Here is an 18,898-nt window from a genome sequence, read left to right on the forward strand (position 1 = left end):
GAAAACATGAGAGGAAGACATATAAAATGGAAGTTCATGGGGCAGCTAGGTGGCACAGTGAGTAGAACACCGGCCCTGGAGTCAGGAGGACTCGAGTTCAAATCCAGCCTCAGACACCTGACACACTTACTAGCTGTGTGACCTTGGGCAAGTCACTTAACCCCAAATGCCCTGCCCTCCCCCCTCTAAAAAAAAAAAAAAACAAGAAAACTGAAATTCATGACAACATTCATCAGCCAGCCCAGGGGAGAAAAAGAGAGCTATGTGGAAATGGCAACCTCCTTGTCTTGTAAAGCAGTGATAACTGTACAACCAAATTCACGTGCAAAGAAGAGATTCCTGCCCTACTTCATTTTACTACCTCACATCACACTAAAATAAAACTACTGGAAGCCTCGCCAATCCAAGCCAGTCAAATTGACAGAGGTGGTAAAGCCAGTCTACTCACTACAGGAGGGTCTTTGATCAAACAAATAAAATGAGGAAGGAACTACACATGTTATCAATATTGCCCCTGCTCCCATGTAAAATTCAAGATTTAAAACTAAGAGTTGGAGGTTCCCAGGTCCAGCTGAGACAAGAGTCTGTTGGCATAAAACAGTAACCTAAAACTGTCCTTTAAAAATGACAAGAAATTATACAAGTACCTTAATATCAAAATTACAATCAAGTCTTCTAATTAACACAATGAAGGCACTGGTGGAGTTGTCTTTCAGTGGTGGAGGCGCTATGGGTTCACAGGCATTCTCTGGTTTTGAGTTTATCAGAAATCCCTGAAACAAAGAAAGATGTGACAAGTTGTTTAATAATGAAGACTTAAAATTTGTCCTTTCTACTCCAAAGACATAAATAAGCCAAGGACATAGCTGATTTTTATTTTGAAATAGTAACTGACAATTATATAGCACTTTAAATTTTGTGAAGTACTTTACAGGACCTCAACTGAATCTAAAAAAAACTGTATGAGGTAGGTATTATAAGTGTTATTATCCCCATTGAAAATGAGGAAACTTGATCCTTAGAAAGCTTAAATGACTTACATATAACTAAAGGGGCAGAGACAGGATTGAGACCAAGGTTTTGATCATACTAGGTCCAACACTCTCAAAGATACTATGCCACATACTACCTTTTTTTACTTAATTAGCAATAAATACCTTTTTTTGCATATTGTAAAAGACAATAAAAGTAAGTTCACATGTCTATGTTAAGAGCCAAGAAACTAGAATGTGTCTATTAGCAATTTCAGGATGCAAAGAAAATTAACTAGTGAATTATAAAACACATATGAGGTATACCTTTTAAAATTACTGAATAAATTGACCCAGTAAAGCCAGCCACAAAACTTAATACTCTCCTCAGATATGAAACCCATAAAGCCAACTAAATTAATGTCTGTGGTACTTGGGCTAGTCAGTCTTTGATAAGAGCTAACAGAGTGCTAACATTTATAAAGTTTCAAAATTGCTGCTGAGTCACAAGGTGGGAAGTATTTGGGGAAAGGCACTAAATGGTGGGCAAGGTTAGTCAGAATTACAAAACCATGGTGCTGCTGGTAGACTACTCAGAGACCATATAGACTGGCACACGGCTGAACAAGAGCCTGCTCTACAAAGGCCAAGAAGTACTTGTTGACTTCTGCTGTGCAATGTCAGAATTGAGGATCCCACCCAACCAGAAGTATCTGCCCCATTTCTGAATAGTCTGGTCACTGCATCTTTTCCAACAGCAACCCAAAATTTGCTTCTTAAAAGCTTCTACCCATTGCTCCTAGTTCTTCTTTCTGGGACCAAAAAGGACAACAAAATTCTCTTCCATAAGTAAGCCTTTCATCTACCTGAAGATAAGTTCTCCCATTCCCCAACTTGCTTAAGTTTGTTCCGCTCAGTCTAAACATCCCTGGTTCTTTCAAACTGATCCTCCAATAAACTTATCTAGAGGCCCTTCACCATCCTTGTTTCACTTCACTGGGACCCTCCAGCTTATCAAATGTCCTTCCCAAGTTGTGGTGCACACAACTGAACATTTTGTTCCGGATATGGTCTGAGAAGAACTGGATGCTAAACCTCTTTTAATGCAGTTTCAAATAATAAGAGCTTTTTTACTTGTTTTTTGCCTGATACATTACCAACATCCTTCGAATTCTACAATAACCTTTCTGAGGGTTAGCCCTCCCCTTCCAGCTCTCTATGATTCACTCTTACTTTGCCATTCTTTATCCTCACCTTAAAGCTTTAGTCACTCCACCTCTTTCTGGTCTCCCTCTTGCTCTAGTCTCTCCTTCCTTTGCAGACTTGCCCATAATGTTTGACCAAGTCACATCACACTACTCTTGAATCCCTTATATCCTGCCATGCCAGTTAGTAGGACATAGGCCAAAAGAAATAATTCTTAGTCGAAAGATTTGTATTTGGTAGTACAGAATCAGGTATAGGGTAAAGATGAATTCAGTATAACTGAAGTATTCTATAAATAGCTGCCAGGAAAGGTAAGTGGAAAACATTGCTTAAACAGCTACCTGAGGTTTTACTGCTTTTTAAGCTGAAATAGCTCAGATCTATCTTATTTATTGCTCTCAGCCTGGGCAGCCCCTCTGAATTTAAGGAATTGGCAATGGTCTCTGACCAAGGACATGTAGACAGTAAGTGTCATAGCCATGATTCAAACATAAGTTATTCTGGGTCTAAAAGTGACATTCCTTTTACCCCACGATAGCAATATGAATTCCTTCAAGCTACCGCAAACTCCCTGAATGTCAAAAAGCAACATATTAAATTACCAAAGTCTTCAAGAGCTTTTTTTCATTATACAAGATGGTTATTGTTAGGATGCACTTATCAAATACTCTAGCTAAATTACCTAATATATAAATGAGTTACAAATTGAAAATGTAATAAAACATATAACATCTAAACTTACAATGAACAAGATATATTTTTGTTTGATGATTTAGACTGTACGTCATGATTTTGCAATGTCTTAGGAAATCTAGAAAGTCTTGCTGAAGCTTATGAAGATGCTGGAGTGCAGCTGTTTTCATCAAGTGCTGCTGCATAAAGGCAAGTGTTTCAGAGAAGAAAGTGAACAGCTAGTTAGGAAGGTAGTGGCTGAAAATTGGGTTTTGGATTTCTAGGACGCAGTTTAAAACATAGGAAAACTGGGATCTTGGCTAGAAATGGGGTAAATCTTAAAAAGGGTGGTAAAAACATATTTGCCTCGGGCCCTGAAATTCTAGTCCAAAAAGGCTGCACCAAAAAGGATGGAGAAAGAACTAAATTCCTACTTAGCAAGACGCCATAGAGAACTGCTACAGCAAAGGAAAGAATGTACATAAGTAGTCATTATCTGTCACCTGACCAAGTATAACATCTTCAAATGCATGTAGACATTCCACCTGGAGGTCCCATTAGGCATCTTCACCTTAATACATCTAAAACAGAATTCATCTTTACATAAATAAGCCCATTCTTTCTTCTAATTTCCCTATTTCTATCAAGGGTATCACCATTCTTCTAATTATCCACCTTCACAAATCAGGAGTCATGCTCAACTTATTACTCTCATTCATCCCCTCGTAGGTCATCAATTGGATATCTTGTACCCCCACATCATCTAATGCCTTCATCCTCTTCTCTCCACACACACACCACAGGTACCTGCATTTAGGAGTACCTCTGGCCTACAATATTCCAAAGTCTCTTAAATTGGTCTCCCTACCTCCTTCCATCCAAACCATCCAAATTTGATATTTCTAAAACAGAGGTCTGACAATTTCATTCACCTTCTCAGGAATATGCAGTGGCATTAAGAGTTTTACAAAAACTAAGGCCTTTTGGCAAGAGCTCTCTCTTCTTCCCTTCTCCTGACTTCAGATGCCCTCTTCTTTCATCCCTGTCTCTCATGAAAAGGGGGACCTTCTTACTAAGGCAAACCAATCTACATGCATCCTTGATGCCATCTCTTCCCATCTCTGGCAGACTCTCACTCCTAAATCTTCAATCCTTCCCTGTCTACTGGCTCCTTTTATACAAACAAGGATATATCAAAGTCTTCCACTGCTAAAAAAAACTTTGGCTTGAACCACCTCTCCCTATCCTCTCTCTTCCTCAAATAAACACTTCAATAAAGTAGTGTACCCTCCATACTTCCAGTTTCTCTCTTCTTTGTGGTTGTTGTTCAGTTGTTTCAGTTGTGTCAGATTCTTTATAACACCATTTGGGGTGTTACTGGCAAAGATACTGGAACTATTTGCCATTTCCTCCTCCAGCTCATTTTACAGATGATGAACCTTAGGCAAACAGGGTTAAATGACTTGCCCAGGGTCACAAGCCAGTGTCTGAAGCTAGATTTGACCTCAAGACTTCCTGAGTCCAGCCCAGGACACTATCCACTGCACCACCTAAGTGCTCTTCTCTCTTCTTACTGAATTCTAAACCTTGTGCAATATGAATTCCAACACAATGACATTTTATCTCACAAATTTAATGGCATTTTTCTCAATCCATGTGTTTCCTGACCTTTACGCAACATCTGACGCACCCTTTGACGCTATCCATCACCCTCTTCTCCAGGAGAGCTGGCTTAGTTGAGTCTCATGCCATACTTTCTATATACTTGTTTTTGTGCTCAGGGCTTTTCATTCTCTTATGAGGCAATACTGCAAGCAAGCTTCAATGAAACTTCTGTAGTGTTTTACAAATAAGTTTATACTCTAAAATCGCACTGCCCTTGGCTACTACATCTATCTAATCAACTAGGAAATCAAGTGGATAGTGAGTAAAAGCAGCCTCTGCTCTTTTTTCATCTTCTACTTCAAAACACTTCTATTGTGAAGTACAGAAAAGTTAAGTGACTTGCTCAGGGTGACCCACCTAGAAAGTATATGAGGGCAGGATTCAAACCTAATCCACTTCAAACCTTAAGAAGTGACCTCTTTCCTTTGATGGCCCTACTTATTTATTATGGCCTTTAAAGGGACTTTTGATTTGAATTTCCAGTTCTTAAACTGAGTATAGTGAAAATGTGCCTAGAGGCCAGAGGAAACTACTTCAGTTGACTGAATAGGGAAGTCACATATTCCCATTTAATGAATATTATTTTGGCAGCAGTGTGTAGGATGAACTGGAGTGAGTTAAGACTTGAAGCAAGGAAACCAACTAAAAGGCTGTTGCAATAATCTAGGTAAGAGGTGATGAGAACTTGAAACGAAGGGGGTATCTGAGTAAGTAGAGAAGAGTGATTAGATGTGGGAGACATCATAAAGGTAGAAATGTCAAGATTTGGCAAATAATTGGATATATAGAATGAGAAAGAATAAGGAGTTCAGGATAATGCAAAGGTTAAAAATTTAAGAGATTTGAGATATCTTCCCCTGAAATAACCTCAAAATGAAAAACTGCTAAGGAGATCATAAGTCAAAATCCATAATTTCCGGGTCAAAGAAATTCAAATATCAAGAAGCTACAGTCAAGATCACCCATGATCTAGCGACTATCTCTGTAAAAGAGCAGAACTTAGAATATGATATTCTACATGGCAAAGGATACAGACTTACAATAAAGAAAAACTTATCCAAAAAAAACAAATATAATCCCACAGGGGAAAAAGTTGGATCTTCAATGAAATAAAGCATTCCTGATGGGAACACCAAAGCTGCACAGAAACTCTAAAATGTAAACATAGGAGTCAAAAGAAACACAGCAAGGTAAAAATGAGGAAACAATGACAACACACTAAATAAGGATAAACTACCTAATATGGAGAAGTGATACATGTAAGTCCTCTAAATCTTATCATAATCAGGTCATAGGGAGAGTCTAATTAGACAGAAAGTCTAGGACTAGTTCTGTTATGTTTCAATGATCTTAAAGTAGAATGGACTAGGAGGAAAAAAAGGACTGGGGGGGGGGGGCTGGGGAGACGGGGAAAGGATTGGGAAAATAAACTCACATATTTAAGAACACATGAACAAGGAGGGAAGAGAACATGCATTTCTATAGCACCTGCTATGGGTCAGGCACTGTGCTAAGTGCTTTCACAAATATTATTTTATTTGATCTTTGCAACAACTTTGAGCCTTGCAACAAACTGAGGCAAACAGAAGTTAAATGACTTGCCTGGGGTCACAGAGCTATTAAGTGTCTGTGGCCAAATTTGAACTCAAGTATTCCTGACCCCAGGCCCAGCGCTATATCCACTGCATCTAAGAAGGCAACAAGGAGGGGAAGAGCAAGCTACACTTGAACTTCACTCTCATCTAAACTGATCAAAGAAGGGAACAGAGATTTGGGCATAGAAATAAAAGTGCTACAAGAAAAAAAAAACTGGTGCCTAAGGCTTGATTTCAATATGTATTTCTGCTAGGATGGTGGCAAGATGTAACACATAAAATGAACAGAGTAAAAGTAGGAAAAAGGGGAATATTATTGTGCTATAAGAAATGATGAACTGGCAGACTTCAGAAAAACCTGGAAAGACTTCGATGAACTAATGCTGAGTGAAGTGAGAACCCGGAGAACAAAAGTAACAAAGTACATAGTACAAAAGTAATAAAGCACAAAGTAACAACCACAGTGTGAAATGACTGACTTTGAGAAGACTTAGCTTTTCTTAACAATGCAGGGACCTAAAACAATACCAAAAGATTCATGCTAGAAAATACCATCCATGTCCAGAAAAAGAAATGTAGAGTCTAAATACAGATTGAAGCAGACTATTTTCTTTTTTTGGTTTTGTTTTATGTTTTTCTTTCCCATGGTTACTCCCATTGGTTCTAATTCTTCTATACAATATGACTAATGTGAAAATGTTTAATAGGAATGTATATGTAGAGCCTATATGGGATTGTGTGCCATCTTGGGGAGAAGGAAGGGACGGAGAGGGGAGAAAATTAAAACTTATGGAAGTGAAAATTGAAAACTAAAAATAATTTATTTTTTTAAAAAGTAGGAAAAAGGGAAGGGGAAGAAAAGGGGGAAAGAATAATAAAATAAATAAAATAAATAAAATTTAAAAAATAATAAAATAAACTGTAACACTGTATAAAAATATTTATATTGGCAAAGAATTGGAAACTCAGGGGGTGCCCAACAACTGAGAAATACACAAACAGGCTCTGGTATATGAATGTGATGGAATGACATTGTATTATAAAAAATTACTAAGGAGCTCATTTGAAGAAAACCAGAGAAGATTTACATGAAATGATTCAGAGTAAAATAAGCAGAACCAGAAGAATGATTTATACAATAACAATAATACTGTAAAGACAAAAATTTCTGAAAGACTCCTGAACTCTTATAAAATGGATAATTTGGGTTATATTAAATTTAAAAGTTTTTGCACAAACAAAACCAATGCAACCAAGATTAGGAGGAAAACAGAAAGCTGGGAAACCATTTTTACAGCAAGTGTCTCTGATAAAAGCCTCATTTCTCAAACATATAGAGTTTATGAGAAGAATACAAGTCATTCCCCAATTGATAAATGGTCAAAGAATATGAACAGGCAGCTTTCTGACAAAGCAATCAAAGCTATTTATAGTCATATGAAAAAATCCACTAAATCACTACTGATTAGAGACATTCAAGTTAAAACAACTCTGAGGTGCCACTTCACACCTATCAAATTGGCTAACGTAAAGAAAAGGAAAATGATATCATGTTGAAGAGGATGTGGGAAAATTGGGACACTGATAGTACTGTTAGTGGACTTGTAAACTGATCCAATCATTCTAGAGAACAATTTGGAATTATGCCCAAAGGGCAAACAAAGTGCATACCCTTTGATCCAGCAATACCTCTACTAGGTTTGTATCCCATAGAGATAATACAAAAGGGAAAAAGACCCACATGTACAAAAATATTTATAGTAGCTCTTTTTGTGGTGGCAAAGAATTAATTGGAGATTGAGGTGATGTCCATCAAGTGTGGAATGGCTAAATAGATTATGGTATATAAATGTAATGGAATACCATTGTGGTATAAGAAATGATAAGCAGGATGTTCTCAGAAAAACCTGGAAAGATTTACATGAACTGATGCTGAGTGAAGCAAGCAGAAGCAGGAGAACATTGTACAAAGTAACAGCAATATTGTAGAATGATCAACCATGGCTGACTTAGCTTTTCTCAGCAATACAATGATGCAAGACAATTCCAGAAGACTCATGATGGAAAAAGCTATCCAAATGCAGAGAAAGAAATGATGGAGTCTGAATACAGATTGAAGCATACTATTTTCACTTTATTTTTTTTTTGCAGTTTTTTCCTTTTGTTCTGTTTCTTCTTATTCAATATGGCTAATATAGAAATGTTTTACATAATTGCACATATATAACCTGTATCAAATTGCTTACTGTCTTAGGGAAGAGGGAAGGGAGGAAGAGAATTTGGAACTCAGAATTTTATTTAAAAAATTAATGGTAAAAATTGTCTTTACATGCGACTGAAAAATATAAAATACTATTTAACAAGGGAAAAACAGATTCAGGAACTCTGATAAACACATTGGGCAGCCACAACTCCAGAGACCTTATGATGCACCAAGCTACCCACACCTCCTGATAGAGGGATGACAAACTCAAGAGTGCAGATTGTGACCTTTTTTTTTTAAACAAGCACAATGTGGGAACTTGTTGTGCTTGACTACTCATGTTTGTAATGGGGGAAGGGAGGCTTTATTTTTCTTTGGTGTGGAGGAAAGAAGAGGTAGAAGGGAGATAAGGCAGATTTTTGTTGGTTGAAAAAAAATTTTTTTTTTAAAAATATCACAGAACTTTGGTGAGAAAAGTAACAGTTTAGTGATGAGGTTAAAAGGCAGATAACAATGGGTTTAGGAGAAAGAAGAGAGGAATTAGAAACACCAAATGCAGACAACTTTTTCAAAGAATTTGACTAATAAACAGAAGAGAAATACAGGATTAGTTTAAGGGGGACCAAAGGGTTGATCGAGTAAAAGGCAGAGTATAAAAGGATCTACAAAATCTGACTCCAAAACACATTTCCCTGGTTTACTACTCTCCTTCGGGTAGACATGTTTCAAACAAACCAGACTATTTACTACTTACTTAAAAAGTATCCTGTCTTCTCCACCCATTTCTGCAGATCAAAGCATACTATTTTTTTTTCATTTTTTCTTTCTCATGGTTTTTCCCTTTGGTTCTAATTCTTCTTTCACAGCATGACTAATATGGAAATATGTTTAGTATGATTGTAAATGTATAGCCTATATCAGATAGCATGCCATCTTGGGGAAGAGAGAGGGGAGGGAAGAGGAAAAATTTAGAACTCAAAACCTTATAAAACTGAATGCAGAAAACAAACTAAATAAATTTTTAAAAATATTTTTACAAAACCAGTTACTAGCTATAAGCATTAATTGAATGGCATTTTTTTACTTTCAATTTTATTAATTTCTTCTTGAAGCCTTACGATTTTCTATTTTGATGTCTAATTTATTTTCTAGGGGGCTTTTTTCACTGTATGAACAATTCATCGATTAATTACTTCTCCCTTTTGTCAATGAATATGTTGAAATAAATTTTCCCCTAAGGATTTATTTGGGTGCATTTAATGAATTTTACTGTGTAACTTCAATTTTATAATTTTTTTTGATAAAATTATGTACTATTTCTATTTTTTCTTGGACTCATTTGTTAGAATGAAGTTCATTTTGAATTTTCTTTAAAGACCCTTTACTGAATATAAATTTTATTGCTTTGCAGTCAACAAAAGTTGTTTAGTCTTTTCTACATTTGTTTATAAGGTTTTTATGTCCTAATACATGGTCAATTTTGTTATGGTGCCATATACAGCAGAGAGACATACATGCTCCTTATTACTATTCAATGATTGCCAGTGATCTACAATATCAATTTCTGAGAAGGTGCCCTACACAGCTAAGGGGTATGCACGCTCCTTTTAATTTCTATTCAGTAATTGTTAGAGATCTACCATACATAATTTTTCTAAAATTCTTTTCATGTCATTCACTTATTTCCTGCTTATTTTTGGTTATTTACCTAGACTACATTGATTTCCCCAACTATTACAGTTTTACTGCCTATTTCTCCTTGTATCTTATTTAGTTTTTACTTTAAGTATTCAAATGTAATATCATTGAGTTCATATGTTAAGTATTGATATTAATTCACTGTCAATAGTTTCTTTCAGCAAAATGTAGTTTCACTATCTCTTAATCAAACCTAGATTTGCTGCTATTTGGTCTAAGGTAATGATTGCTACTTTTTAAAGTTCAGCTAAAGTATGATAGTTATTGCTCTAGTCTCTTATTTTAGCTCACTTTGTCTTTATGCTTCAAGAATAAAAATGTTAATAGGAGGCAGCAGTACCAGGCGAGTCAAACCACCACCACCATCACTCTGACTCCCATCTCCCTTGAGGCTCTAATGAAAACAGCCCAGGATCCTGATCCCAAAAGCTTTGAGAATAGCAGCATCCCCTAAACCACTTTCAGCCCCACCCTCATAGCCATATCAGGGGAAGCAACCCTTGTGGAGAAAGTGCCAGCCATCCTCACCAACTGCCAAGCAAATGCCATACACAGAGCAGTAAACCTTGCCTAGCTTACACAGCAACATGCCCTGAGAAACAAGATGCAGCAGGTGCCAAGTACATCACCACCTTAGCTACCATCTCCCCTCAGAACCTGATGGAGATAGCCCAGGACCCAGAAACTAAGACTCATAGGAATAGCAATGCTTCCACCCATCAGCCTGGAATGATAGGCACACTGGTACACTGCTGGTGGAGCTGCAAATCAGTAAAATAATTCCTGGAAAGCAAGTCAGAATCCTACAAATAAAGTGACTAAAACAACCATATACCTTTTGACCCAGAAAATCTGCTATTAGGCTTACACTTCAAGTTGGCCATTGACAAGAAAGTCATCATACTCAAAATATTTACAGCAGCTCTTTTTGTGATTATAAAGTGCTGGAGACAAAATAGACATACACCAATTAGGGAATGGCTAGACATATTATAGCATAGAATGAAATGAAGCATCACTGTGCTACAAGAAATGATGGAGATGATGAAGAGAGAAACACAGAAAGATCCATATGAATTGATGCAAAGTGAAGCAAGCAAAGCCAAAGGGGATTAGACATGACTCAAAGTGAAGTAGATTCCTGGTCTTAATACAAAGACTTATTATTATTAGATTTAGTGCCAAGTCAACTATGCTAAGGACATTGTGGAATATGTTGACATTTTTTATTTTAATGTTTGGCTATGTTTAAATTTATTTTACAATGCTCACAGAAAAGTGTGCTTCCACAGTTTTGATTTACTATTTTTAATTGCAAATATCTGCTATACAATGAGTTAAAAATCAGGTTTTGTATGAGGGTCTGTTGAGCCAAATGTCATTTACATCATTGATATGGTAGCCTGGTACAATGAAAAGACTGCTAGATTTTTTTAAGTCAGGTGACCACACTTCAAATGCAAGCTCAGGCCTGAAGCCCTCAGTGTGGGACTTTGGGCAAGCTGCTCAGCTCCTCAAAGCTTCAAGGTCCATCTGTAAAACTGAGATAGTAATACTTGCATGACCTATTTCACAGTTTTGTTGAGAAGACCGTACTTCATAAATCTTAATGTGCCATGCAAATATAAGTTATTATTAGAGAGAAATGCACTCAAGAATTCCAAATGTTGGCATTAAAATGAATTTCTGAAACATAACCGTTTCACATAAACTGAGGATAACCTATGATGGAGATCAAAAATTGAGGTTTAACTGGTACAAAATATTATAAAATTTGTAGAGAATTATATATCCATACTTTTAGATACTCTAAACATCATCAACAAAATATGCTATGATAAAATAATGACATTAATAGTTTAACTATATTCTAAATACTATTTCTTACCTTTAAACCTTCGGTTGGAAGTCTATAACCAAATCTTGCTGGAAGGTCATCAAATGTCTGTGATACATTTTCAAAATTATACTAAATATAAAATTAAAATGGTCAAGTTAGATTCACATTATGCAACAGAATGAAAACAATGCATTTATAATTATATTCAACTAGTTCTATTGGTATCTCATCTATTCTATGCATATATATACATATCTGTACATATCTATAAAATCCTTGTAATTTCTCATCTACAAATGCATTTTCACATAAAATTTGCAAAGAAATATGCCTAACGCCTATTCTCCATCAATACTAACATGTCAAGCACCTACAATATCAGTGGTATGCATTCTCCCATCACCAATACAGATCACAAGCCCTCTACCACCTTAGATCATATTCATGAGATTTTTTTTGGACAAAAATTTCAACACATTACAACCAACCTGGTAATGAACTTCCCCCAAATTTAACTAGGCTAGTCCTTGAAGACATTAAGAAGTCCACATATGAAGTCTTAACAACTTAGTAGGACCTTCTGGCACTTTGCATGCCACTGTAAGGCACAAGAGGATCTCAGGGGAGAATTTCCATTTAAAATTAATAAACTATTTCTAGTGACCTATAATTTAGCAAAATCACTAAATCCTAAATGATTTCATACACACACAGATCAGGGTTTCAAATTGGATGGTATCTTCTCAGACAATTAGCATAACAACTTCTATGGGAACTAATTTACACACAGATTTACAAATTTACACACAATTTACTCCTCAGAAGACATCCTTTTGATATTCTTCATTTTGTAGAGATCACTGGAAACAGACTTTAAGCATTTCTGACCCCAATCAATACTCTTATAACCATGTTTCCTAATAAGAGTTTCAAATATACTTTTGAAAGCAAAAGTTTTGCTTCAATATATTTACTTATTCATTTTTAAACTTCTAAGTCTCAAGAACAATAAAGCACTAGGCAGAACCGAGCAAAAACATATATGTGTTTGTGTGTATATATACACATACATATATATACATATTTACAAAAACACACACACACTCAAACAGGTTCTTATATTTTTTAATCCTTTTTTACCTCAGGCTTAAATACTAAAACTTAAATATATAATAAGAAAGGAAAAAGAAACCTATTATCAAAATATATAGCGATAAATTTCCATTTAAAGAAAGCCTATACATTAAATAACACTAAACGTTATGTTGAGAGCTGTCTATCTTTTCTTTGCGTCCTTGTAAGTTTTCTTTTGCTCTCTGCTGTACACTTTTTACTTTGTTCTTTTTTTCACCCTCCCCTCCACCCCCAAAGGCTACAATTAAGCATGGATATACAGATATATACACACACATATACATGTATAAACATATGCTTTCCCTAACAGATTCCACTCCTAATCTTTGTGTATATCTTTGTGTGTATCTCTTATTTCCTATTCCTCCTGACTCCTCTACTTTACTTCTACCCACTACCTTGCCCTCCTATTACTTATATTTCTAAGACAGTATTTGAACAGCACACACAAACACACACATTCTATGACCTGTCTTTCATGCTAGACCAGAACAAAAGCAATGCCATTTCTTTATTTCAGAACTTTGCCCATAATGTGCTATATGACCTTGGCAAGTCATTTAACCTATTTAAGCTTCAGTTTCTTTATCTGGAAAATTAGGGACAATCTTTAGGATCCCTTCTGGTTCTAGATTTCTTTGATTCTGTCATTTTTAGATTCTTACATGAAGAATGATGTAATGTTTCAAACGGGGAAAGAGGAGAAGAAAATTTTTTTTTAAAGAAAAGAAAATTACCCACTAACAAGAAGTTATATGTACAGATTACATATGTAAGAATGGATCATGGGATTTAGAACTAGAAGAGACCTTAGACATCCATAAGGAAATTGAGATCTAGTGATGTTGAATAGCTTCCAATATTTACAGTGTTAGAATATCTCATAAAAAAACGAGTTAATGAGTCATTTCCAATAGTATCACCTCCATGCCTAGAAGTCTTCATCCAGATGAAAGAACATTCTATTAGTGTTATTCTATTAGTTAAGTTATTAGTCCAGGACAGGAAGAGTCCAACCTTGGGCTCTCATGCCCATGAAAGGGTGCAGTCCATATCCCAGACAGAATCAAAAACAACTGGAAAGTGATTTAGTATGTAAAGTGAAGGAGGTCAAGGAGCTGCTAATGCCAAGATTTTGAACTTAGGTGACTGAAAGTTTGATGTCTTTGACAGAAATCAGAATGTGTCAAAGAGTTTGGCCATAAGCAGGAGGGGACAACAATAGCTTCAGAGACGGCTAGGGTCAAAATAAGAGATTCTGAGAATAAGGTAGTCCTGGACATGTTTGTAGAGAGCTTGGAGGAATTAGTTACAGAGAGAGGTATACAGATTATCAGAAGCCCCAAGAAAACAAAGTGAGACCCTAGTGTTGGAGTCAACAAAAATGTACTGTGCACCTATTACGTTCTAGGTATTGGGAATACAAAGAAATATAAAACAGTCTCTGTCCTAGAGGATCTTACATTCTACTGGATAAACAATAGTGAAGAGTTGAGAATTTGGGACTATTGAAAGTGGCACATTTCAAAGAATCATAGAATTGGAAGAGACCTCAGACATCACCTGGAGAAAGGAGGGGAACACCATGGCAACATGAAATAAGTACTGAAAGCCCTGGTACACAGTAGCACCTACATAGTCTAGGCACTGTGGAAGAGGACCCACACTCCCACGCCATATGTAGGTCTCCAGGCACAAAGTCTCAATACCCCCACATAAGAATAACGTTAGGCTAAAATTGGCACATTTTAAAAGGCTATTCCTATAATATCAAGGGATACCCAAAGTTCTAGTCTTGCAGGTAATGAACATAAACCAACAGTATAAGTCAAAAGGGGGGCCCACCCTAATGTATGCTGACTACCACAAAGAGTCCCTAATTCAGTCTCACATCCTGAAAAGACTCCAAGACCTTCAGAGACCTCATTCAGAATGTGTATTTGTATGCATAAGTTCCAGCAAGACCATGCAGATCAGCTTCTTACTAGCCCTAAAGGCTCCTAGTCATTTTATCACACTTCGAATTCTTAGCTCAGTTCTAATAAGCAATAATCAATAAAACTGTAACTTATCTGGGACAGTAACCCTTCAAAGAAATGAAGCTAGAAAAGTTTAAGTGTGTTTCCAAGTATAAGAAGAAATCATAAAATTGGTCCAACCAGTTGTTATTCTAAGAAAGTGACTAAAATCACTATAACCATTGATCCATGCATGACAGGTATTCCAAGGAGGTCAATGAAAGAAAGAAAGAAAGAAAGGTCTCATACGGATCAAAGTATTTATAGCAACACTTTTAGTAGTACTAAAGCCCTAAAAACAAAGTGGATTCCTCTCAGCTTGGGAATGGGCTAAGTGAATCATCATACATTAAAGCAATGGATTATTGCAGCACTCTAAGAAACAATGAATATGATGACTATAGAGAAGTATAGTAAGATTTATATGAACTGATGCAAAGTGAAGGGGAACCAGCAAAACAATAATGACTGTAACAATGGAATAGAAATAACAAAACAATTGAAACGGAATAGCTGCAAAATTATAATGAGCTAGCTTGAACTCCAAAAAGAGATGTAAGACCACACTTCCCCTTCTTTGCAGAGGTGAATGAATTGGAATGTAAACACTGCATATAATGACAGATTTGGCTGATGTGCTAAGTTAATTTTACTGATTTTCTTTTTTATTCTCTTGGTGGGGACAGCTCTGTGAGTAGAGAAGGAGCAATATTATTGAATGTATGTGAGTTAGAAACAAAAGTTATCAATTAAAATGTTTTAAAAGAGAAAATCATCTTAAGGTCTATGCAATAGTCCCATTCGTTGAGGGCTTTCTTCCCAAACCATCTTCATAGCTCAGCAGAATTGGTAAAAGCAACAGAAGTATAAAATATCTGCACAGTCTCAATCCCTCTTAGTGTCATTTTTTCAGTAAAGATCACTTCTACCTGAATCACAAAACATCTGTGGCAAGACAGTTTCAAACCATTTGGAAAACCATGAAGTTCTAATTGTTAACTACCTATTCCACATCATAAAAGTCAAAACACACACACACAAACACATACACACACCTAGCTTGGGTAGTGTTTTGTTAAATTTTTCTTACACTTACTTCAGACACATTAATTTATTTCAGATGCACTTACCGCTAAAATGTCTGCCTCCACAGGTAGTAGGTTAAAGAATGCAAACAGCTGGACAGTCAAAATAGTATATATCTGTGTGGCTGACAACATTAACATCCCTATGGATAACAGCATCTTAATCACCTGAAAAATAAACACATAAGAACAATGAGTAGACCAAAAAATTACTGATTTCTTAAGGTAGCATTCACAATATTTGACTGATCTTGTCAATGGAGCATGTATTGACTAAAGAAAAACAGCTATACATTCATTAGTAATCAAATACTTAAACATTGTTTTATGACATTACTAGCATAGGTTCCTTATTCAATGGAATATATACATATATATACATATAAACTCATTTATATAAATTCTTAAATTTTCAAAGTATCCTTATCTATTATAAATATGCTATTAAAGTTTCAGGTCAAACCCACATTTTAAAATGAAGTTTTTATTATGAAAAACTAATTAGTAATAATATATTTATATGATAAAAGGTTGATAAAACATTTCCATAACAACAACCCTATGTACTACTATAATTATTTCCACTTTACAGGTATAATTTAATCCAAGTCAACAAATATATATCAAGTACTTATTATGGTATGTGCAAAATATATGCTAGGAACCTGACATACAAAGAAAAGAAAAAGCACCTGCTTATAACACATATAGAAGTATGTTAGTACAAAGTAATTTCAAGAGAGAAACAGCAAAACTTTTGGGGAGGGGGCCAGTTACCAGCTTTCCCATTGGCTGCTAAATTAATAAAACCTATGTCTTTGGAATATTAATTTAGCAGCCAGTGGGAAAGCTGGTAACAAGGTGAAACAGAAAAGCCTTGGCAATAGATTGGAGGCAATGGATATCAAGGGAGGAAGTGAGAAGTTGAGGATGAAACCTATGTTGAGAGCCTAGGAAACTGGAAGGAGTGGTACCCTTGATAATAATTGGAAAGTTTGGAGGAAATTCGAATAGTGTGAAAGTTAAAGGGGAAAGATAATGAGTTCAGTTTCAAAATGTCTGAAAGACAGCTGAAGATGTGACACTGTAAATCAGCATAGAGGTTAGGTTGGAAAGGTAGATTCAGGAATGACATAGAGATGGTAAATCCATGGGTGCTGATGAGATCACCAAGTACTATAGTGGGAGAAGAGAAGAGGGCCCAGGAGAGAACCCTGAGGGACACTTACAGTTAGAGGACATGACCTTGCTGAGGATCCAGCAAGGGAACAATAGAAATGTAAGAGAACTAGGAGAGACTGGTGCCCTGAAAACCTAGAGAGAAGAGAGTATTAAGGAGAACAGGGTGATCAACAGTGTCAAAGGCTGCAGAGAGATCAAGAATAAGACAGAGAAAAGGCCATTGGATTTGGCAACTGGAAGATCACTGGTAATTGGAGAGGGTAGTTTCAGTGGAATGAGGTCAGAAGCCAGAGTGTAAGGGGTTAAGGAATGAGAGAAGAGAAAGTGGAGACACCTTTTGGTTATAAATGGTCTTTCTGAGGAGTTTAGCTTCAGAAAGCAGGAGATACAGGATAATACTTAGCAGAGATAGAAGGAACAAGTGAGGTATCTGGTTTTTAGGGGTTGGAGCAATCACTGGCACATTTGTAGGCAGTAGGGAAGCAGTCAGCAAAGAGAAAGAGATTGAAGAAAAGTGAGACAGTAGGGATGATAAAAAAGGACAATCTGCTGGAGGAGACCAGATGGAATGGGATCACTTGTGCAGGTAGGGGCTAGCTGCCTTGACAAGGAATAGAGCTAGCTCTTCCTGTGAGAGAGGCGAAGGACAAGAGTTGAACTGATAAGTGGCAGGCGGCATCTGAGTGATATGAGATAAGAAAGAGAGGAGAAGATGGAACTCATGGCAAATGGCATCAATTTTTTCTGAAAAATATGAGGCAAGGTTCTCTGCTGAAAGGATGAGAGAAGGGGAATAGATAAGAGGTTTGCGATCAATCAAAAAACGTTTAAGAGTCTACTACGTGCCAAGCACTGTGCTAAGCACTAGGAAAATCAAAAATAAAAATAAAAAAGACAGTCCTTGCCTGAAAGGAGCTCACAATCAAAGCACGGGGAGGGGAAAGAGTACCCAGCACAAGGGGGCATGATAAAGTCCTGCAGGAAATGATGAGGTTTCTGCTCTGGGCCTCCTCCTTAAATAGAAGATCTGGGAGCTCTCCTCCTCTCCAATCAGAGGGAAGAAAAGGCCCAAGGAGGCAGGAGGTTTGAGTTTCAAAGCTGATCTCATTTTTCAAGAAGATGAATTTCTGAAATGTTCCAAATCACTACTGATTAGAGAAATGCAAATCAAAACAACTTTGAGGTACCACATCACATTTATCAGATTGGCTAACATGACAAAACAGGAAAATGATAAGTGTTGGAAAAGATGTGGGAAAACTGGAACACTAACACATTGTTGGTAGAGTTGTGAACTGATTCAACCATTCTGGAGAGTAATCTGGAATTATGTCCAAAGGGCTATTAAAATTATGTGTATCCTTTGATCCAGCAATATCACTTCTAGGTCTGTATCCCAGAGAGATCATAAAAATGGGAAAAGTACCCACATGTACAAAAATATAGCAGCTCTTTTTGTGGTGGAAGTGAATGCTGAAAATAAAAAATTAATTTTTTTAAAAAGATGAATTTCTGGAGATAATGATGAAGGCCAGGTGAGCAGTCAGGTGAGACCAGATGAGGTCTGAAAAGGGAAATGGGATAGTGAGTTTTGATAATGGAAGTATAGAAGAACTGCCCAGCAGCAGC

The 18,898-nt window shown here is 36.4% G+C and overlaps 1 protein-coding gene across 2 annotated transcripts in view; it reads right to left on the reverse strand.

The window, feature by feature from the left end:
• The window catches only part of RNF13 (ring finger protein 13), a 92,707-nt gene that overhangs the window by 64,899 nt on the left and 8,910 nt on the right, over positions 1–18,898 (reverse strand). For both annotated transcript variants that reach the window (XM_036756345.1, XM_036756346.1), the window contains exons 2-4: positions 16,133–16,255; positions 11,899–11,979; positions 648–773 (exon numbers count right to left, since the gene is read on the reverse strand). In XM_036756345.1, the coding sequence (XP_036612240.1) occupies positions 648–773; positions 11,899–11,979; positions 16,133–16,246 (321 nt within the window). In that variant the 5' untranslated portion in view covers positions 16,247–16,255. The remainder of the gene's footprint in view (positions 1–647; positions 774–11,898; positions 11,980–16,132; positions 16,256–18,898) is intronic.

The sequence above is a fragment of the Trichosurus vulpecula genome, chromosome 4, assembly GCF_011100635.1.
Source record: "Trichosurus vulpecula isolate mTriVul1 chromosome 4, mTriVul1.pri, whole genome shotgun sequence".
Classification (NCBI taxonomy): domain Eukaryota; kingdom Metazoa; phylum Chordata; class Mammalia; order Diprotodontia; family Phalangeridae; genus Trichosurus; species Trichosurus vulpecula.